The sequence below is a fragment of the Schistocerca serialis genome, chromosome 1, assembly GCF_023864345.2.
Source record: "Schistocerca serialis cubense isolate TAMUIC-IGC-003099 chromosome 1, iqSchSeri2.2, whole genome shotgun sequence".
Lineage (NCBI taxonomy): Eukaryota > Metazoa > Arthropoda > Insecta > Orthoptera > Acrididae > Schistocerca > Schistocerca serialis.
This window is the reverse complement of record NC_064638.1, coordinates 1,145,086,136-1,145,109,369: the sequence shown is the minus strand read 5'-3', so window position 1 is coordinate 1,145,109,369 and position 23,234 is coordinate 1,145,086,136. Positions and strand designations below refer to the sequence as shown.

The 23,234-nt window shown below is 40.0% G+C and overlaps 1 protein-coding gene across 2 annotated transcripts in view; it reads left to right on the top strand.

Moving 5' to 3' along the window:
* Nucleotides 1-23,234, top strand: part of LOC126417668 (phytanoyl-CoA dioxygenase, peroxisomal-like) — a 71,504-nt gene that overhangs the window by 39,929 nt on the left and 8,341 nt on the right. For both annotated transcript variants that reach the window (XM_050085138.1, XM_050085137.1), the window contains exons 5-8: nucleotides 2,061-2,174; nucleotides 2,432-2,581; nucleotides 12,937-13,071; nucleotides 14,973-15,110. In XM_050085138.1, the coding sequence (XP_049941095.1) occupies nucleotides 2,061-2,174; nucleotides 2,432-2,581; nucleotides 12,937-13,071; nucleotides 14,973-15,110 (537 nt within the window). The remainder of the gene's footprint in view (nucleotides 1-2,060; nucleotides 2,175-2,431; nucleotides 2,582-12,936; nucleotides 13,072-14,972; nucleotides 15,111-23,234) is intronic.

Sequence of the window (23,234 nt, the reverse complement as noted above, 5' to 3'; positions counted from 1 at the left end):
ACGATACATTTCTGTAAAAGGATACTTTGTGTGTCACAGAATGTTTTACTTATAATAATTTTTTAAGGCGAAGGAATTTAGAAAAAGTTGACAATATTTTGTATTAAAAACACTATCTACATATAGTAGGTATGCTTATGCTGAAATCTGTTAAGTACTTGAAGGATTTGCACTTCTTTGGTTGAAATGGCTACACTGAGGCTAGTCAAACAGACCCAGAAGTCTAAAGTTTGTAGTGACTTAGTAAAATTGCACAGCACCCTTAATTCCATCAGGGATGGTGTCTCATGCAGAGATTTGATGAATATAGATGTAAAGGAGCTAAAATAAGTGGGGGAAAGGGAAGTTAAAAAGATTTTGAAGAGAGTGTACAGTTAATTGGAAAAAGACACTTGCACTGATACTGAATTTTCAACTCTCCAGCATTGCTAAAGCAAAACACAGCAGGTTTCATCTACCTTATAATAAGACCATACATCTCAGATATTTTAACTGTTTCTAATGTTATCACTGTATACACCAACTATGGTGTGTAATGGATCTTCATAATGTGAGAAATGTGGCCACCCTATGCATCTTCTAGTTTACCCGCATTACTTTGTGCAAAGTGATGTGCCAACTATGCTGTTTGCAGTCCTTTTCAGGAGTTCATTATACACAGTGTGTGTCCAATGCTGATGTACAAATCCAAAACAAAAGTTTCCTTTACTTATAATAATGTTCTTCAATGGCTGTTCTAGTTATGATTAATCATTGGCCTTAAATCTAAATGGTGATATACGACATGTAGCTTTTGCTCTAATAAAGGTTTTACAGGTAACATGTAGGAACAATGGGGGAGAGCTTATTAAGTTTTGGGACTGAGTGTGTTAGCATTGTCAGAAGTAATCACAGCACCATGTGTTACACATGCTGTACTCTGACAGTGTGTTGATTTTTTTACATTTTAGTCAATCACATGAAAAGGAGATATTGAAAATTTGCTGTTCTGTATTTAAAAAATGACAGTTGAAAACATTAACATACTTTGTTGAAGACAGGCAACATAGTTGTTGATGTTGCTTGTGATTCTACATTATTCTTTTGTAAAGTATTTTAATTTTCTGTACCTTTGATGCTTTAGTATTATTTTCTGTTGCTTTTGTTGACTACTTCTTAGTTAGAGTATTTGTTTATTACTGGTTTCTGCTACATAAAATGAGTGAAATCATTAACATTACCTCTACATTCCAAAGGATGTTAAACATAAATTTGTGCAATCATTAATTTGGTGGAGCCTGTGCTATTGCGTTGAGCAATAAAATCCCTAGGCAGTTAGGACTAAAAGTGAAAACGTGGACCTGTGTGGGCTTATATCTGCAACATCTGTCTGTATGACCACATCGATGCTCCATACACCAAGTTAGGATGATGTGGTTAGAAAACTTACTTGACAGCCATATGCTGTGTCTACCTCTTCAAGTCCTCAGTGTGTGTGCACCACAGTACCTTCCATAACAGATTAAGTTCCTAGCAAATCATCATAATTACAACATAAGGCCTCTCTTATCTAATATCCAACTGTATCTATCTGTAAAATAGAAACATACAGAAATTCCTTCCCCACTGGTGCTGTCTACCTCTGGAACAGGTTACCCTGCACCGTCTGTGGAATTCAATGTCCTGTTGCGTTTAAGAAACTACTGAATCACTTACTTTTGTCAGCCTCAAAACTCTTCAGTAAAAAAATTAACATATATGACCATTTCTCCCTGTCAAATGGTGAAGCAAATTCTCAAATCTTCTTGGAATTGCATTTCTTTCTAATTTCATTTGTCAACTTCACCACTTTCTTCATTACTCGTGAACCCATGTTATGCCCACAGTCATTGTCATTAGATGTAAGAGAGGACTTAATGTTCATTGCCTTTCCAGGATAAATAACGCAGCCAAAAAAAAAACAAAAAAAAAAAATTAAAAATAATAATAATTTTAAAGTGGCACTTTTATTAGTCTACATAAGTAACATCTCCATTAAAATTCTTAAAATTATTATAATATTACTGTAACATTTATTGCAGCTGCTTGACTACGTTGAGTGCTTTACTGGACCCAACATAAAGGCAATGCACACAATGCTTATAAATAAACCTCCAGACTCAGGGAAGGCTACCTCTGTACACCCTGCACATCAGGTGAGTAAAATGTTTCGAAGTTTTCTTGTTCCCACTTCACCCCAGTTCATCCCCATCCACACTCCTCGTCCACCTTCCATTTCCTTTATTTCTCATTTCATTTCTGTCTCCAGCCTCATCTCTGTGTCTCTCATCCAAATCTTGTAATAATAAAGTGACTTGTAATTGACATGTCTTACTTCCACAATTACAGTTTACTAATTCACTCCTTTGTCCTGTCTCTTCTGTGAACTTCAGACTTCAGTTTTCTGTTACAGGACCTCCATTACTTTCCCTTTAGGCCAGCTGATCGCATAGTGGCAGCGTGGACAGCCATGGAGAGGGTGACTACCAGGAACGGCTGTTTGTACGTGCTCCCCGGAACTCACAAGGGCAAACTCCTGCAGCATGACTATCCTGATCTGGAGGTAAATGTCATTACTCCTAAAACAACTCAGTGCAACCAAATTTGCACTTAGAATCATTCCAAATCTTGGAGGGGGGGGGGGGCAATAGTAATGTCATATGGAATAATTTTCTGGGGTGATGCATCTTTAAGAAAGACATGGTTTCTCAAAAAAAGTGTTATAAGGGTAATATGTAGTGCACACCCGCAGTCATGCTGTAGACATCTGTTTAAGGTGTTGGACATTCTGACTACTGTTTCAGTCCCCCATGAAGTTTGTTGTAAATAATCCAATGCAGTTCAAAAGGAACAATGCTGTATGTAATTATAATACCAGAAGGAAAAATTTCATTATTCCACATTAAGGTTGTCTTTAGCACAAAGAGGGTTGCACAGTGCTGCAACTAAAATTTTTTCTCTCTTACCCAGTGATATAACATGTATGATTGACAGCAAAGTAAAATTTGAAAACAAACTTAGAAAGTTCCTCCTTGACAACTCCTCCTATTCCATAGAAGAATTTCTATTGTAATGTGTAAAAGGTGGTAGGTAGGAATTACTAATGAAAACCCTTCAATAAATGTTCAGCATGTAGCAATAGCTAAAAGTTAGTTTGTAGGGTGTACATAAAATCACTCATTCCACATCATCACAGTTAATTGTGCAATTGATCCATGGAACATGAAACTAATTAACTAATGACAGTCAGTCAAGGCAACTTTTTACCAGTCAGGGTATCTTTGTACCAAATACCGCTTTTGTTTCAAATGGGTGCTGCCCCACCTATTTGCATTATTTTAAACTAAAAGTAGTAGTCTTATTACCTCTCTGATTTCTAGTTAATATTTCTGTTCACTTCCTAACTTCCTACAATTTCATAGGCTTGTGATTATCCTTTAATTATGTTGTCTATGAAAGGAGCTTCTGGCAACAGTGATTTAACTGGAACAGTGCCAGGTCGATACCAATATCCTGAAATTTCAAAGTAAACCTGCACTATTGTATTAACACCGTTTGTTTTTACTTCTTATTAACATCTGATGTCCTTCTGGCATGATGTAAATTTGCCAAGAGCATTAGACATAGGAAAACTTCTTTGTTTTTTAAGACCAATCTAAAATTGCCCTGAATGATAGTGTAACTTTGTACCAGCATTAACACTGAAATTTTACTCTAATAGGCCATAGTTAGTATACATTTTCACTTTTCCAAGCATTTAGTAACTGAGATGTAAAATGTTAAATGCCTGTTGTGATGTGTAATTTATTTTGTGTCCAGTTTGTTCAAAAAATGGAAATAGGTGATATACAGGTACCCTAATTGACTAACTACTTCACTAATAAAAATACTGGTTGTGGTCATTGTGCAGTACAAACTTCATTATTTTAAAAGGAGTTTTTGTATAACCACACAAGATCACTGCTATTAGGTCAACGAAGTATCACGTGACAAGAAAACTGCAGTACTGGAATGTGACATTGGTCTGAAACTAGTATAACTCTATAAATATTCATGCTAGTGTCAAACTAGCAGAACTGACTAAGTTTTGCAACTATAACATTTCTAGTAGGGTACACTACATTATTCAGAATTGCCAGTAGGCAGTTCTGTGATCTGAAATTTTTCTCTGTTGCAAAGTACATGCGCACACGCAGCTGTTTGCATTATCAATACACACAAAAAATTAGGCTGATAAGTTTTTAACCAGCCTGCTTATAAAATTCTGACTTTTTACCAATAGCTCCTACAACTTGAAAACTAGTTTCAACAACTTCATGTATAATGAAATAAAAGTGTAGGGGGCAGAAAGAATTGAGTCGGGTGCCACAGTGATGAAACCTTGGACTCCTACTATGATTTTCTGTTTTTCCACTAAATCCTTTGAGACAAATGTAGGGAGGGTGACATCTCTGAAAATGGTAGGGATGATTTCTTTGCCTATATTAATTCAGTTGTGTCATTACTGGATGGTATGTCTCCCCTGACGTGGGGTTCTGGGTAACTTCTCCAAACTGTACCCCTTTTCCTAAACCTGTCCAGACCTTTTCCTTCACCTCTCTTCCTTCCCCTTCAGTTCTTCTGCCAGAAAAAGGAGCCACTGGCTCCAAAAGCTTGCATAAGTTAAACCTAACCTTTTGTGTCTGTATTTACTCCTGCCGCTACTTGGTGAGTAGATTTTTTTTATCTGTGCAATTACTTTATTTTGCCAAAGGTTGATTATTTTCATTTGTTACATTCCATCCTGGATTTTCCATTGTTTGAAAAATGCAAAGGCAGATGTAATTTCTCTTCCCATTGTGCATGTCAGGTAAAAGTGAACTTACAACATACCGCTGCTTTTGTGTTGCGTGCTGCTACTGGTAACAGTTTGTGTGACGAATGATGGAAAGTAAACATGACAAATAAAGTTTTGGATGTGGGTTGGCAGTCGCATTGCTCGTTTGTCCTATAATTTGTAAATGAAGTTAGCTTGTGTTTTGTTTAATTCGCAGCAAATTAAGCCGGGCTATTAGATGTCAAACGTAACTACAACCTGTAATGGTACTTGAATTACGTAACCATTACGGCACCTCATCTGAACCTCTCGGTACCAGTAATATTCTACCGTATTTCTGTTAACTACTTAACACATTTCTGAGACAACATTCAAATTTGATTTCACTTTTGATACATTGATATGTTTATATTGCAATGATATTATTCTTATGTGTATTCTTTCTTTTGTCACTATGATCTTTGACATACTTGTAACTCTGATTTTTGGGTGCATAAGCGATTATTAGTTAGTTAGTTGTTAACTTGTTGGAGAGTCGGACCTTGAGAAGGTCAAGTCTTGGACATCATGTTGGAAAGACACATATTGTAGTTGGCTTATAAAATGTGAGAAAGATGTTTTCAAGTATGTTTTGTATTGTGAAGTGATGTTTGTGTGTCACGTGATATTGCAATAAAAGCAATTAAAAGGGAGTGTAACTTAAATTCGGAGTGCTGATTGCTTTTTTTACATCACTATTGTGCTAACTTTGAAAGGTTTAATCTCCAAAAATGGTTGGAGAAGCACATCTACAAAACCTTTGAATATAGCAGAATAAAACCTAGGCCTCTTTGCATCCGAGCTTGGAATCATAACCACCTAGATTTTCAACGATTGAGTCATGATTTTACGACAAGACCAGCGTGGGAAACACAAAAAGATGAGTGCCTAGTTTTTTCATTATTACATGAAATGACTATTAACTGTGCTCTAATGACACCAGCCACATAATATGACTGTTGTTGCCCGATAATGCAGTATCTAGTAGCGTGAGCAACACCACAATCGTTATTAAAATTTTGACCTTTGTTCTGGTAGGGTTGTTAGAAACCTCAGAAATTACGACATTTAGAAAAAAAACAGTCATATATTTGTGGCAGAAAAAATTATAAATTCCATAGCTGCTTGTTTCACTTGCAATAATTTATGCTGTGATATTAGATTCCAAGACAGTTCAGCAACATAACCACAACCCCAGAAGTCAAGACTTTTTGGAAGAAACAGCCAAGTATTTGAGACAACCAAGATTATAAGATTGAACAATTCTCATTGGTTACCTTGAAGATGAAATGGGAGATGTCATAGTGCATGAAGGATTTGACAGAGCACTGACAGACCTAAGTAAAAAAAAGGCCCTGGGAATAGACAACATTCCATTAGAGCTACTGATAGCCTTGGGAGAGCCAGCCATGACAAAACTCTACCATCTGGTGAGCAAAATGTAAGAGACAGGTGAAATACCCTCAGAATTGAAGGAGAATGTAAAAATCCAATTCCAAAGAAAGCAAGTGTTGACAGCAGTGAAATTACTGAACTATTAGTTTAATAAGTCACGACTGCAAAATACTAATACAAATTCTTTACAGACGAATGGAGAAACTGGTAGAAGCCTACCTCAGGAAGGATCAGTTGGATTCCGTAGAAGTGTTGGAACACAGAGGCAATACTGATCCTATGACTCAAGTTAGAAGATACATTAAGGAAAGGCATATCTACCTTTCTAGCATTGGTAGACTTAGAGAAGGCTTTTGACAGTGTTGAGTGGAATACTCTCCTTCAAATTCTGAAGGTGGCAGGGGTCAAACACAAGGAGCGAAAGGCAATTTGTACAGAAACCAGATGGCAGTTATGAGTCGAGGGACATGAAAGGGAAGCAGTGGTTGGGAAGGGAGTGAGACAGGGTTGTAGCCTATCCCCGATGTTATTCAATCTGTATATTGAGCAAGCAGTGAAGGAAACAAAGGAAAAAATTTGGAGTAGGAATTAAAATCCCTGGAGAAGATATAAAAACTTTGAGGTTTGCCGATGACATTGTAATTCTGTCAGAGATAGCAAAGGACCTGGAAGAGCAGTTGAACAGAATGGACAGTGTCTTGAAAGGAGGATATGAGACGAACATCAACAAAAGGAAAATGAGGATAATGGAATGTCGTCGAATTAAATCAGGTGATGCTGAGGGAATTAGATTCCACATATGGAAGTGAAACGTGGACGATAATAGTTTTGACAAGAAGAGAATAGAAGCTTTTGAAATGTGGTGCTACAGAAGAATGTTGAAGATTAGGTGGGTAGATCATTGTAACTAATGAGGAGGTAATGAATAGAATTGGGGAGAAGAGGAATTTGTGAAACAACTTACTAGAAGAAGGGCTCAGTTGGTAGGACATGTTCTGAGGCCTCAAGGGATCACCAATTTTATATTGGAGGGCAGCTTGGAGGGTAAAAACCATAGAGGGAGACAAAGAGATGAATACACTAAGCAGATTCAGAAGGATGTAGGTTGCAGTGGGTACTGGGAGATGAAGCAGTTTGCACAGGATAGAGTAGCATGGAGAGCTGCATCAAACCAGTCTCAGGACAGAAGACAACAACAACCACCTTTTACTATTACCTTACTGGCTGCAGACTATGATAACAAATTGCTAACAGCAGCATGCAGTGGGAGCGCCACTGTAACCTGTAAGTACACTTCAGCTGGTTGTCAGACGAAGGGGCTCTAAAGAGAGTGAACTTTCGTTCTTGTAACAGCTTTGCTTAAATAAATGGTGGGTTTCAAAATTGTTTGGTGTGGACTACATTAATTAACAACCTATCAATGATTTTATCTTTATGTTGATAGAAGGATGGAAAAAGAGTGTTATTCTGAAAATAAAGAAAATATTCCTTGAGGCAGTCGCTGTATGTTAACAGTCTTTATGCAAAATGTTTATTGGTGGCAACAGAATCATTTGCAATGAGCTGTAAATGTTGGTTCTTTATATTGTCAATAGCGCTTCACTTGAAAAAAAGTTGCCTTCCTTCCAGGGATTCCCATTTGAGTTCACAAAGCACCTCCACAACACTCGCGTGTTGACAGCACCTACTGGTAACAAATCCGGCAGCACGCCTTTGAACTGTTTCTGTGTATTCCTTTAATCCGACCTAGTGAGGATCCCAAACATGTGAGCAGTACTCGAGATTGGGTCACACTAGTGTTTTATATGTGATCTCCTTTACAGATGTACTACACTTTCCTTAAGTTCTCCCAGTAAACACAAGTCTACCATTTGCCTTCCCTACTACCATTCTTATGTGTTCATTCTATTTCATTTTGCTTTGTAATGTTACATCTAGATATTTAATAACACAGCTTTATCGAGCAGCGTACCACTAATACAGTTGTTGAACGTGTCGGGATTGTTTTTCCTACTCATCTGCATTAACTTACATTTTTCTACATGTAGAGTAAGCTGCCATTCGTCACATTAAATAGAAATTGTGTCAAAATCATGCCGTATCCTTCTACAATCGTGTAATGTCAATACTTTCCCGTGCACCATAGCATCAACAACAACCAGCCACAGATTGTTGCTCACCCTATCTGTCAGATCATTAATGTGTGTAGAGAACAAGAGTGGGCCTGTCACACTTCCCTGGGGCAGTCCCGACTATTCCCTTGTTTCTGAAGAATGAAACTTATATTACAGTGAGTTTGTAGAAGATTTTACTTTATGATTTGTATTTTGTATTTATCCTTCCTAAAAACAATAAAATAAATTAATACAGTAATGGAAAGTCCTGGTATAAGGTATATAATTTAGGAGTTAACGCTAACAACTCGCCACTCCACTGTGCCACACCCTGCACCCGCAGCCTCTGTTCAGTCACCCCGCCCAGCCCAGTCCCCACGTCACCATCATTAAGTGTCGCTGCCTGTGATGCTCTCCTGCCCCTCTGAAACTGCTGCCTCCCCCCAAGCCATCAGCCTCAACCCCCCCCCCCCCTCCCAATCAGCCTTCCCTCCCACATCCCACCTCCTCCCCTTAGGCCAGTCCACCTGACACAGTCTGTATACCACTCGAGCTACAGAACTGCAGTCACGGCATCATGTAGGCGGTTGGCACTGTGTAACTCTACAGATTTGTGTGTACCTGTACTCTACCTTGAGAAAAGATTTGTCTGAAAAGTTTCCGGTCTTTTTGGTGTGCTGTTGGCAAAACACCTCCGTTATTTGGTGATTTATCACCGTCACTCCTAAATTATTTATGTATGTAAATTAAATTTCTTGTTACTGTACAGGCAGATTTCATCCCTTTTTCCGTCCACCATAAGTTTGGGATGAATAAGTAACTGAGTAACTGAGCAATTCTGGGTACTCAGCTATGTGTACAAAGGGAAACATAGACAGCTGGGTTCATTAACTCTTAGTGTACTGGTTGGGGCAGTCATTGACTTCAACGGAGTTTTGTCCTTTTGTCTTCTGTAGCACTCCGTACTCAGCAAGTGTCAACTAATGCGATGACACTTTCCACAAAAAAAAAGTTGGTTGTCCATTTGACTATCTTAGATCTGAATGTTAATTGTATACAGGGTGTTACAAAAAGGTATGATCAAAATTTCAGGAAACATTCCTCACACACAAATAAAGAAAAGATGTTATGTGGACATGTGTCCGGAAACGTTTAATTTCCATGTTAGAGCTCATTTTAGTTTTGTCAGTATGTACTGTACTTCCTCGCTTCACCGCCAGTTGGCCCAATTGAAGGAAGGTAATGTTGACTTCGGCACTTGTGTTGACATGCGACTCATTGCTCTACAGTACTAGCATCAAACACATCAGTACGTAGCATCAACAGGTTAGTGTTCATCACGAACGTGGCTTTGCAGTCAGTGCAATGTTTACAAATGTGGAGTTGGCAGATGCCCATTTGCTGTATGGATTAGCATGGGGCAATAGCCGTGGCGCGGTACGTTTGTATCGAGACAGATTTCCAGAACGAAGGTGTCGCGACAGGAAGACGTTCAAAGCAATTGATCGGCATCTTAGGGAGCATGGAACATTCCAGCCTATGACTCGTGACTGGGGAAGACCTAGAACGACGAGGACACCTGCAATGGACGAGGCAATTCTTCGTGCAGTTGACGATAACCCTAATGTCAGCGTCAGAGAAGTTGCTGCTGTACAAGGTAATATTGACCACATCACTGTATGGAGAGTACTACAGGAGAACCAGTTGTTTCCGTACCATGTACAGCGTGTGCAGGCACTATCAGCAGCTGATTGGCCTCCACGGGTACACTTCTGCGAATGGTTCATCCAACAATGTGTCAATCCTCATTTCAGTGCAAATGTTCTCTTTACGGATGAGGCTTCATTCCAATGTGATCAAATTGTAAATTTTCACAATCAACATGTGTGGGCTGACGAGAATCCGCACGCAATTGTGCAATCACCTCATCAACACAGATTTTCTGTGAACGTTTGGGCAGGCATTGTTGGTGATGTCTTGATTGGGCCCCATGTTCTTCCACCTATGCTCGATGGATCACGTTATCATGATTTCATACGGGATACTCTATCTGTGCTGCTAGAACATGTGCCTTTACAAGTACGACACAACATGTGGTTCATGCACGATGGAGCTCCTGCACATTTCAGTCGAAGTGTTCGTACGCTTCTCAACAACAGATTCGGTGACCGATGGATTGGTAGAGGCGGACCTATTCCATGGCCTCCACGCTCTCCCCTCAACCCTCTTGACTTTCATTTATGGGGGCATTTGAAAGCTCTTGTCTACACAACCCCGGTACCAAATGTAGAGACTCTTCGTGCTCGTATTGTGGACGGCTGTGACACAATACGCCATTCTCCAGGGCTGCATCAGCGCATCAGGAATTCCATGCGACGGAGGGTGTATGCATGTATCCTCATTAACGGAGGACATTTTGAACATTTCCTGTAACAAAGTGTTTGAAGTCACGCTGGTACGTTCTGTTGCTGTGTGTTTCAATTCCATGATTAATGTGATTTGAAGAGAAGTAATAAAATGAGCTCTAACATGGAAAGTAAGGGTTTCCGGATACATGTCCACATAACATATTTTCTTTCTTTGTGTGTGAGGAATGTATCCTGAAAGTTTGGCCGTACCTTTTTGTAACACCCTGTGTAATACTAATTTCTATTTTTTATATTTATTCCATTTTTATTTCTATATTTTAAATGTTGTTTAAAACTGTAGTCTTGATCCAATCATCCAGTCATGACCGGTGACTGCTAAAGCTTTCATTATCTCAATACACAAAAGGCAGTGTCCTGACTGATTCAACATTGCCCAGCCCAAACCACTAAGGATAGAGACTTGAAATTTGGAGAAAGTGTGGATTTTATACTGTAGGCATTGTTTAGGAAGCCATTTTTTGTAAATCCAACCCTAAGGGGGTGAAATAGGGGATGGAGTGTTTTCTTGAAAAATGTCACTATTAGGGCAACTTTGAAGCTAGATCTACGAAAATTTGTATTTGGTTTCTTGGTCAGAAATAAAGAAATAGGTCTTTCAGCAGTTTTGGATATTTAACCGTATGGGGCGAAATAGTGGGTGAAAATGTTTTTTGAAACTATATTTGACTTCTCAGTTACAAATAAAAAATAAATTGTTTCAATGTTTTTGGAAGTTGAACCCAAGGAGGTAAAATAGGTGACGAGATTTTTTATGAAAATATTCTATTCTGAAAGCATTTTTAAAGCTAAATCTATGAAAATTTAAATTTGACATCTCAGTTAAAAATAAAGAAGTACGTGTTCCACTGTTGTTGGAAATTCAACCCATATGGGAGTGAAATGGAGGATGAAAGTTTTTATGGAAATATTTCATTGTGCAAGCAGTTTTGAAGCTAAATCTATGAAAATTTGTTTGGTTCTCTGTTAGAAATAAAACATATACATTACTGTTTTTGAAAATTCAGCTCATAAGTGCATGAAATAGGGGGTGGAACATTTTATGAAAATATTTCATTGCAAAAGCATTTTCAAAGCTAAATCTTTGAAAATTAGGTTCATGGTTTGAGATGAAAAAATGCACGTATCACTGATTTTGGAAAATCAACTCCGAAGGGGGTGAAAGAGTCAGAATGATTCACTGACTCATTGCCACTCAGCCCATATTTCTAAGTGTAGAAACTTGAAATTTGGAGAGGATTTGTATCTTATACTGGAGGCATTATTTAAGAAGGGATTGTCCAAAATTGTGAAATAGGGCATGAGAGACTTTTTGAAAGTATGTGACTATTAAAGGAATTTTGAAGCTAGAACTATGAAAACTGGTATTTGGTTTCTGAGCCAAAAAATAAAAAATACATGTTCAACCACTAAGTGGGTAAAGTAGTGGCTGAAAGTTTGTTTGAAAATACACAATTACTAAAGGATTTTTAAGGTAACATCTATGACAATTGGTATTTGACTTCTCAGTAAGAAATTTAAAAAAAAAAAAATGTGTGTTTCAGTGTTCCTGAAAATTCCGCCCCTAAGGGTATGCAGTAAGGGATAAAAATTTTTAAGAAAATATTTCAATACATTAAAAAAATGTTAAAGCTAAATTTAAGGAAATTGGTGTTTCACTTCTCGTTCAGATATAAAAAAATATTTGTTAAGGGATGAAAGTTGCTATATGGAAATATCTCCACAAAAACAGAAAAGCTATAATTAACAAAAACTTTGGACTCCTTCTACATTCAGGAAAGACAATGCTTATATGTCCTTAATTAGCATGAAAAGCTTCGAAGGTGTTGCAGTTTGTGAATAACATAAAAATTTGATTAAATAATAAAAAAAAAAACCTCTGCACACCATACAGTTTACACAAGTGAAGCAACAGGCACTAAGCTAGTCAAGTAACAAAGATCTCATACTGTCACTGAAATATTTTCATTCTACAGTGATCATGTTGCAGTAAAGTTAGATTTTGCTCACTTAGAGATGTTCTTCATTTCATCCTTTTTACTTTCTAGTTTGAAATTCTAAAATGGAGATTTAGTACATGCAGTAAATTAATGATTTAAAAAAAGTTATATTTCCTTTTTCCTTTCAGAATGGTGTCAACAGAGCTTTTCATGGAATCAAGGGGTACGATAACCACCCAAAGATTTTTGTTGAGATGGAAAAAGGTGATACGGTATTTTTCCATCCATTGTTGATTCACGGATCTGGTATTAATGTTACACAGGTTAGTAAAGCACTTGAAGTACCTACCTGAATATTTCTGCTTTCTATTTATGAACGTGACTTTGATTCCACTACATGATACACAAAGTTACTTATTTCAAATTGTAGCCAAAAGTTGCTATGGATATGTAGATTTTTAAGAACACAATAAATTAGTCTGTTTCATATTTAAAATGTAACTCATCTGTTAAAATGAACTAATATATGTCTGTTCATTGACTAATTCATTCAAATTTTGTGCTTTTAAGTCTCTCTGTGAGAACCTCCAGAGATAGACAACAAGTCAGCTGTTTCATTTCTAGGAAGGAGCAGCTATTAAAAAGCCTTTTCTGTGATATAGTAAAAGTTCCAATGAACATTAGCGTTATTAATCATTGAGCTAGTGAATGTCACTGTGCCCTAAGGTAGTGTTGAAAATTTAAATAAAATGGTTAAGATTACAAACTTCTATCAAATCACTCTCAGACAATAACTAGTGAACAATTTTTATAATTTGTTATGAATAAACCTGTAATGTACCTAATATATACTTCCTTCTCATCCCATCTGGTAAGTCTCCCCTGACCAGCAGTTCTGTGTGACTTTCCCAAAATCGACTGCTTTTCCTAGACCTCTCCAGTCCTTTTCCTTCACCCCTCTTCCTTCCCCTTCAACCCTTCTGCCCGAAGAAGCTTTCTTAGTTAAAACCTTCTGTTATTTGAGTGTTCTACCACCACTTGGTGAGTAGATCTTTTATCTATGTAATTAATTTTTTTTTGTCAAAAATTGACTGTTTTTGTTGTAATATATACTTACGCTACATTAGTCCCATTTTCCAGCAAATGTGCCTCTATTAAGAAGAACTTTAGTGGCATTTTGGTAGACAATTTGATGAGTCGTGCACGTATGTGCCAGCCTGGCAGCAGTCAGGTGTTCCAGTGAGGAGATTCCTTAGGCAATACTGCAGTTACATTGTAGCAGCAATCTCTGACTCAGTTGGCTTTTGGCTTGTGTCATGTACACAGGCATTTTGTATGCCTCAGTGTCTGTTAATAAAGCGTAGATATTTGATATTTACAATCTCCTTCATTCCATCTGGAGTATTCCTACCTATATCTACACTACAAGTGTATTGGGAACACACTTTCAGTGAACTGAACATTTCAGAACATTGGCATGCCTTGTCATTGTCCTTTGATATGATTTTTTTGTCACCCGTGGGAGCTATGTTCTGTCAATTTTCTTTGCAAGTGAGTAGTTCTTTAGTGCCAAAAGTCATTATTAAATCATTTGAGTTTCATGGTTATTATGGGACTTGCATTACATTTCTGTGTAAGTGTGAAGTAGGATACTGCTTGTACATTAATTATACGATTTCACTGACACTCAACAGTTACACAGTTGTAATTCAAAAGATAAGTATATTGTTGCTATCAGAATTTCTTGGACCACTTTATCTTACAGCCTGCTAGGAGTGGTAAGTTACCATAATGAAAATCAGCTCAGGTGTCTGTGAGTAATTGTCTGACTCATTTAACTCTGACTGTAGTAATTACGAAGATTTAAATGTTTTGTCTGCCAAATGCAGGGTAATGGCTTTTCTTCTAATTTACTATGTTTAATTTATGGTGGCATAAGGCTAAATAGTATTAAAAATGCAGTGGCAGTTTTTTGTTAATACAGTGTACGAGTTAAGTTTCTATGCATTGTATTTCCTTTGATTCATTTAGCATCCCTGGAGGAACTTCTCCTTGATATGAGGTTTGGAAAATAATGGATAAATGAATGCATGGATGAAAGTGTGAAAATATTTTTCATCACAAGTTTTTGACCCTGGTGTTGCAATTTTCTTGTATTGTTTTACTGTTATTGAGATTTTGTCTGAGTACACTTTGGTAAAGTGTATTCTTTTTTTTTCCCCAGGGTTTTCGAAAAGCAATTTCTTGCCATTATGCTGCATCGGACTGCGACTACATAGACGTACGAGGAACAACACAAGAAAACATAGCTCAGGAAGTACTTGAAATCACAAAACGCAGAGGTGTGGAACTCACCTACCAGGTATGTTACACAAAAATACAAGAAAAAACTAGTTCAGAAACAAATTTAGAAACAGAGCCCATAGACAACACTCCTGCAAAGTGAACCCTCTCTGATCAGTTCTCCCCTTATCACACAGTACCTCTCTGGCCTTTAGGAACTTGGCCATATTCTTTGCCAGATCTTCAAGTACTTTTTATCAAATCCTGAGATGAGGAATATCCGACCAAAAATTGTATCCTTATCCTCCGAAGTAGTATTTTGAAGCCTACCCATCTCGTCCAACATCTCAGTCCAACCCAGTACCACCTCTACATCCAATTATGCACTTCACAGATCATCCCCAAAGAGACAAGACAGGTCCATGACTTTTCCCAGACACCCACCCATCCACTCACCTCCTATCGGTGAAATTCAACCACTGGCATATCATATCCCGCGCAACAAAAGGCTACATGTGAGCGCAGTCACTTAACATGCTATCTGTACTGCAATTTATGGAAAGAGGTATCATTTTGAACTGGATGTGGCAGATATTAATGTTTTATGCCAAGAAAGAAGTAAATAGTCTCCTTAGCTTCTTAAGTGTCCCAGAGTTGTTTTAAATTCATATAACTTTAGAAAGGAAAACACTCCAAATGTGATTTTTAGAGCCTTGGTTTGTAGCATTTGAGATATACTATACAATTTTAAGATTGTGTAAACAAATTAGTTAAAACAGGGAGAATCCCTTCACCTGGTCATGCTTTCAGAATCCACCTACCAGGAATTTTGGCACATAGCATGTACATTTCTACAGAATTCTGAATGTAGTGTAGCAGATGAGATAATACAAGTAATAAAGTTTGTCATCTGCTCCAGATTTTGTAGTGTTCTTCAACTGTTCCAACAAATGCACCCAGCTGAAAAAATGCTACAACAGCTTAGAAAGGATCTGGCATTTTGCATGGTACTGGGGCACATCAGAATACAAGTAAAGCTGATAAATCAGTCAGGAAGGCTTGTAGGAGTGGCAGGAATTAGATATTTCTTTACACTAGCTGTTGAGACAGATGGTCATGTCAGTGGAAGAGTGGCTGGAACTGAAGGATAAGAAACTGTTGACTGTGAGGCCGAATATTCTGTCATGTTTCTCCTGCCAGGCAAAGCTGAACCGAAGTCTCACTGACCTCTCCCAAATTGGACATAGCCCCTTGAAACATGGCAGTTTGGCTGGTGGAAGGCCCCACCTGATTTAGTGCCTGTGGCATACACATCTTGGTGTGCCTTCTTTTAATGGAATGCATTTCGGATTCTGACAACATCTTCATGTACATACATACTCTGCAAACCACTGTACAGCCTGCATTACAGAGGGTACACGTACCAATACTAATAATTCTCTTTCCTGTTCCACATGCAAATAGAAAGAGGGAAAAACAACTGCCTAAAGCCTATGTATGAGCCCTAATTTCTCATTGCTTATCTTCCTGGTCCTTACACGAAATATATATTGGCTGCAGTGGAATCATTCTGCAGTTTGCCTCAAACGCAAGTTCTCTAAATTTGTGTCTTGCTCTCCTGGGATTCCCATTTGAGTTCACAAAGCATCTCTGTTATACTAGTGTGGCAATATAATCTACCACCAATGAATCTAGCAATACACTTCTGTATTGCTTCAATGCCCACCTTCAATCCAACCTGATGGGGAGCCCAAACACTAGAACAGAACTCAAGAATGGGTTGCACTAGAATTCTGTGTGCTGTCTCATTTATGGATGTGCTACACTTCCCAAAATTCTCCCAATAAAACGAAGTTGAACACTCGCCTCCCCTATTACAGACCTGACTTGTTCATTCTATTTCATATCACGTTGATGCCAGAAGACGGGAACTGCACAGCTATGTACCCTCTACATAAGAAAGAGAATAAGACATACGTCATCAATTAGGGATTGATATCTTTACAGAGGAAGGGGTAAGATAGATACTTCCTACAGGAAAATTAAAGAGACCTTTGGAGAAAAGAGAACCACTTGCATGAATATCAAGAGCTCAGATGGATACCCAGTTCTAAGCAAAGAAGGGAAAGCAGAAGGATGGAAGGTTATATAGAGGGTCTATACAATGGTGATGTTCTTGAGGACAATATTATGGAAATGGAAGAGGATGTAGATGAAGATGAAATGGGAGATGTGATACTGCATGAAGAGTTTGACAGAGCACTGGAAGACCTAAGTTGAAACAAGGCCCCAGAGTAGACAACATTCCATTAGAACCACTGACAGCCTTAGGAGAGCCAGCCCTGACAAAACTCTACCATCTAGTGAGCAAGATGTATGAGACAGGCGAAATACCATCAGACTTAAAGAAGAATATAATAATTCCAATCCCAAAGAAAGCAGGTGTTGACAGATGTGAAAATTACCGAACTATCAGTTTAATAAGCCATGGCTGCAAAATACTAACACAAATTCTTTACAGACGAATGGAAAAACTGGTAGAAGCGGACCTCGGGGAAGATCAGTTTGGATTCCGTAGAAATGTTGGAACACGTGATGCAATACTGACCTCACAACTTATCTTAGAAGAAAGATTAAGGAAAGGCAAACCTACGTTTCTAGCATTTGTAGACTTAGAGAAAGCTTTTGACAATGTTGACTGGAATACTCTCTTTCATATTCTGAAGGTGGCCTGGGTAAAATACAGGGAGCAAAAGGATATTTACAATTTGTACAGAAACCAGATGGCAGTTATGAGAGTCAAGGGGGCATGAAAGGGAAGCAGTAGTTGGGAAGGGAGTGAGACAGGGTTGTAGCCTATCCTCAATGTTATTCAATCTCTTTATTGAGCAAGCAGTAAAGGAAACAAAAGAAAAAATTCGGAGTAGGAATTAAAATCCATGGAGAAGAAGTAAAAACTTTGAGGTTTGCCGATGACATTGTAATTCTGTCAGAGACAGCAAAGGACCTGGAAGATCGGCTGAACAGAATGGACAGTCTTGAAAGGAGGATATAAGATGAACATCAACAAAAGCAAGAGGATAATGTAAAGTAGTTGAATTAAATCGGGTGATGCTGAAGGAATTAGATTAGGAAATGAGACGCTTAAAGTAGTAAATGACTTTTACTATTTGGGGAGCAAAATAACTGATGATGGTCGAAGTAGAGAAGATATAAAATGTAGACTGGCAATGGCAAGGAAAGCGTTTCTGAAGAAGGGAAATTTGTTAACGTCGAGTATAGATTTAAGTGTCAGGAAGTCGTTTCTGAACGACTGGAGTGTAGCTATGTATGGAAGTGAAACATGGACGATAAATAGTTTGGACAAGAAGAGAATAGAAGCTTTCGAAATGTGGTGCTACAGAAGAATGCTGAAGATTAGATGGGTAAATCACGTAACTATTGAGGTGTTGAATAAAATTTGGTCGGAGAGAAATTTGTGGCACAACTTGACTAGAAGAAGGGATCGGTTGGTAGGACATGTTCTGAGGCATCAAGGGATCATCAATTTAGTATTGGAGGGTAGCGTGGAGGGTAAAAATCATAGAGGGAGACCAAGAGATGAATATACTAAGCAGATTCAGAAGGATGTAGGTTGCAGTAGGTACTGGGAGATGAAGAAGCTTGCACAGGATAGAGTAGCATGGAGAGCTGCATCAAACCAGTCTCTGGACTGAAGACCACAACAACAACAGCAACAACAACATCATCTTTACTGACCACTGTTTACAAAATTCTGTCGCAGTCCCTGCACAGGAGAATACTGAGCAGGCTTCATACTGGGAAGGTCCTGTGCTGAAGAGATACTCAGTTTAAAGGTACTCTTGAGGTAACCAAGCAATGAGAAGCACAGAGGCTATAGTGCACCTTTGTTGTCAATTTCAAGAAGGCATACAGCTCTATAGGTAGACTGTCATAGTTGGAAGGGAAGGCCTTGGATAAGAAGACAGTGAACATTGTCAGACACACTCTTAACAAACACCAGATTGAAAATTAAATTCATGGGAGAGTTATCAGAGTCCTTCAACATTATTATGTTCAAGAAGAGATGTGCCGATCTTCAGTACCGATCTCCATCACCAGCAGAACTACAAGAATGGACTTGGCCAACTCGGACATGTACTGCAGCCACCAGATGACCACTGAGTATCCTACTAGTGCACATACAACCAATTCCTATGCCACGTGTAATGTCCTGCAGAAGAGGACGGAGAACAACAAACCGGCATGTTGATGTTGAGGATGCTGTGTACACTTACTGTGCTATTGCAGAGAAAGAAGGCGAGTTTTCGGTGATTTCTATGCACTGTGCTATTAAATGTTAACCATCACAATGGTTGTATTTACACCAGTCAGCTGTAGACAATTATAGTAGATTAGTAGCACAGAGCTGATTGCCGTACCCTGTACGAGGCCACTGCTCGACAAGTTGTAGCTGATTCCTGTTGCAGTACAGAGGTACCAGCTGCCCGTGTGGGTCCCAAATTCAGGAAAACTAAGCGAAGTGACCGTCTGTGGAAACGAGGCCACCACAAATGAAATCCTTTGTGGCGTACAATCACCAGGATGTCAGAAAACGTCATTAATGTCACCATTGGGACACAACCTGTCTGGATAATAGTCAATGCAGAGACTTCCTTTCCTGTAATGTTAGATGCTTACTGTAGTCGGCTAATAATACTCGTTCCACGATACGAAGGCAATTACGACAAAGTCGCAAATTGGAGATACGTCCAGCCGACAGGAAGACATATTGCAAGAATAACTCTCAATAAAAGGAGACAGCCCTTCAAATTAATCATTTTAGCAGAATGTAGTCATAATGTTATTCTCAGATGACTCATTCCAGGCATCACAAGCCATCATAAATGCAGAAAATCAGAACTCCAGCGTGATAAAGATATTTCAACAAGTACACATAACAGGAATGTTTACTGGTGGGACTTGGTTATCTGGTCATCATCAATGAAATGAGTTTCATTCCTCATTTGAGATGCTCAAAGTGTGAAGCTCTTGTCAATTGCAAAAGCTACTGTGGCTCACAAAAGAAATTTACATGCCAGTGCCAATCTTAATAATTTTAGGTGGTGAAAAAAAACTTTAGTTCGCTAATGTCACAAGCAGCAACACCTCATCCGTAAAGGTACATGCATAGGGGTGGCCAAACCAGTCCAGGAAGGCCAGCTTAGCGCTATCGCCAAAGACTGGGCTCTGCCAATGCTCACCATGTCAGGCAGTGCTGGGGAGAAAGCTACTGTCAAACTGCTAGTAGGATCTGGCCCGACTGGGGAACATCATCAGCAAGAGTCAGCCATTCTGCTCCAACTTTTGGGTGCTTTTAAAAGACAGACCAAAGTGGCCCATGGTAAAACACCATATCAACACTGGGGATCAGTCACCAATTAGCCAGCACTCGTACAGCATGTATGACAGGTAATCCAATGCTGCAAGATGATATCACTGAACCGTCAGAGCATCCTTGGTCCTTCCCTATGGTCCTTGTGAATAACAAGGACAGCATATCTTTCTTGACTTCTGATGACTGAACATAATCACAAAAAAGGTGTGTATCTGCTGCTGTGTTTTGCTAACGCCGTAGAATGCTTGAAAGGAACAAACTAAAATGGACAGTTCCTTCCAAGCTATCGCCGTCCATCTTTCCCTTTCTGGATTCACGTTCTCTCTTTGTACGGTATACATTCCATCATCCACACCAATGGCACGAGCTGATCTCCTTCATCTTCTTGGTCAGCTTCCACCCCCCTATTTGCTGGTTGGGGACTTAAATGCCCACCACCCGCTTTGGGGATCTCCACATCCTTGTCCATGTGGCTCACTATTGCTAGACGTCTTCCACCAAGCGGATCTAGTTTGCCTCAACACTGGGGTCCCCACATTTTTGTCTGCCTCCACGACAAATTTATCTCATTTGGACCTTGCGGTCGGTACTGTTCCGCTAGCTCGGCGCTTCGAATGGTTCGCCCTTGATGATACACATTCGAGTGACCACTTTCCATGTGTTCTTAGACTGCAGCCTCAACTGCCATATATGCGCTCGCGACGCTGGAAGTTTGCCCAAGCCGATTGGACACTCTTTTCGTCTCTAGCGACATTCGATGATCGTCGCTTTCCCAGCGTCGACGATGAGGTCACGCATCTGACCAACGTTATTCTTACAGCTGCGGAACGCTCAATACCACGCACCTCCGAATTGCCCCGGCGCCCCCCAGTTCCTTGGTGGAACGAGGCATGCCGTGAAGCAATACGTGAGCGGCGACGTGCTCTTCGCATTTTCCGTCACTATCCAATTTTGGCCAACTGTATCCGATATAAGCAGCTCCGTGCTTTCCACAGGGCTGGTGTAAAAAGCTCCAGACACTAAACGTAATCCACGGTGGTGGATAGAGTCGAGACGCCGAAGAATAGACGGCCGAGCAGAGGAGTAGACTATGCTTCCATAATCCTATTTCGAGCGCACTAAGGCGCGATAGAGGCGGAGAAGGACCACTCGGTCCGCTCCCCAGGAGGTACCATTCAGGACACGGACGGTGTTAAGGGAACGCAGACAGCGAGCCGAAAGATAGGAAACGTGGGAGGACCAGCACAGTTTTCTGTCAAACATAAGACCCAAGAATTTAGCGACGTCGGAAAACGGAAGGTTGACAGGACCTAGATGGAAGGAGGGCGGAAGAAACTCCTTACGTCGCCAAAAATTAACACAAACGGTCTTCAAAAAAATGGTTCAAATGGCTCTGAGCACTATGGGACTCAACTGCTGAGGTCATTAGTCCCCTAGAACTTAGAACTAGTTAAATCTAACTAACCTAAGGACAGCACAAACATCCATGCCCGAGGCAGGATTCGAACCTGCGACCGTAGCGGTCTTGCGGTTCCAGACTGCAGCGCCTTTAACCGCACGGCCACTTCGGCCGGCTAACAAACGGTCTTACTGGGTGAGAAACGAAAGCCGGTTTCGATGCTCCACGAGTGGAGGCGATCGAGACATCCTTGAAGACGTCTTTCAAGAAGGCTGGTCCGTTGAGAGCTGTAGTAGATCGCAAAATCGTCCACAAAGAGGGAGCCCGAGACATCAGGAAGGAGACAATCCATAATTGGATTTATGGCGATGGCAAACAGTACAACACTCAGCACGGAGCCCTGGGGTACCCCGTTTTCTTGGGAGAAAGTACGGGAGAGAGTAGTGTTCACCCGCACCCTAAATGTGCGCTCTGCCATAAACTCGCGAAGAAATAGGGGCAGCCGGCCTCGAAAGCCCCAAGAGAACAGTGTGCGGAGGATGCCTGTCCTCCAACAGGTATCGTATGCTCTCTCCAGATCAAAAAATATTGTTACCGTTTGGCATTTCCGGAGAAAATTGTTCATGATATAAGTGGAGAGAGCAACAAGATGGTCAACTGCAGAACGATGCTTTCGGAATCCGCATTGGGCTGGTGTTAAAAGACTGCGGGATTCCAGCCACCAAGCTAAACGGTAATTCACCATACGCTCCAAAACCTTACAGACACTACTCGTGAGAGAAATGGGGCGATAGCTAGAGGGGAGATGTTTGTCCTTTCCAGGTTTCGGAATGGGAACGACAATAGCTTCCCGCCATCGTCTGGGAAAGGTACTGTCGGTCCAAATTCGATTATAAAGGCGAAGGAGGTAACGCAGACTATGGGTTGATAAATGCAGCAACATTTGGACATGGATACTATCCGGTCCTGGGGCAGAGGAGCGAGAAGAAGAGAGGGCATGTTGGAGTTCCCGCATGGAGAAAACAGTATTGTAGCTTTCGTGATTTTGAGAGGAGAAAGCAAGATGTCGCACTTCCGCTGCACGTTTCTTCGGGAGAAACGCTGGCGGGTAATTTGAAGAGCTCGAAATTTCAGCAAAGTGCTGACCCAATGAGTTAGAAATTGCGATGGGGTCCACTAAGGTATCATGCGCGACAGTGAGCCCAGAGACCGGGGAGAAACTAGGCGCGCCTGAGAACCGTCGAAGCCGACTCCAAACTTCCGAGGAGGGAGTGAAGGTGTTAAATGAGCTAATAAAGAATTTCCAGCTTGCCTTCTTGCTATCGCGGATGTCCAATCGGCGAGCAGTCCTTCTGAGTCGTTATGCTAGCCATCTGTCTTCCATGCCTGCTAATCCAGCCCATGAC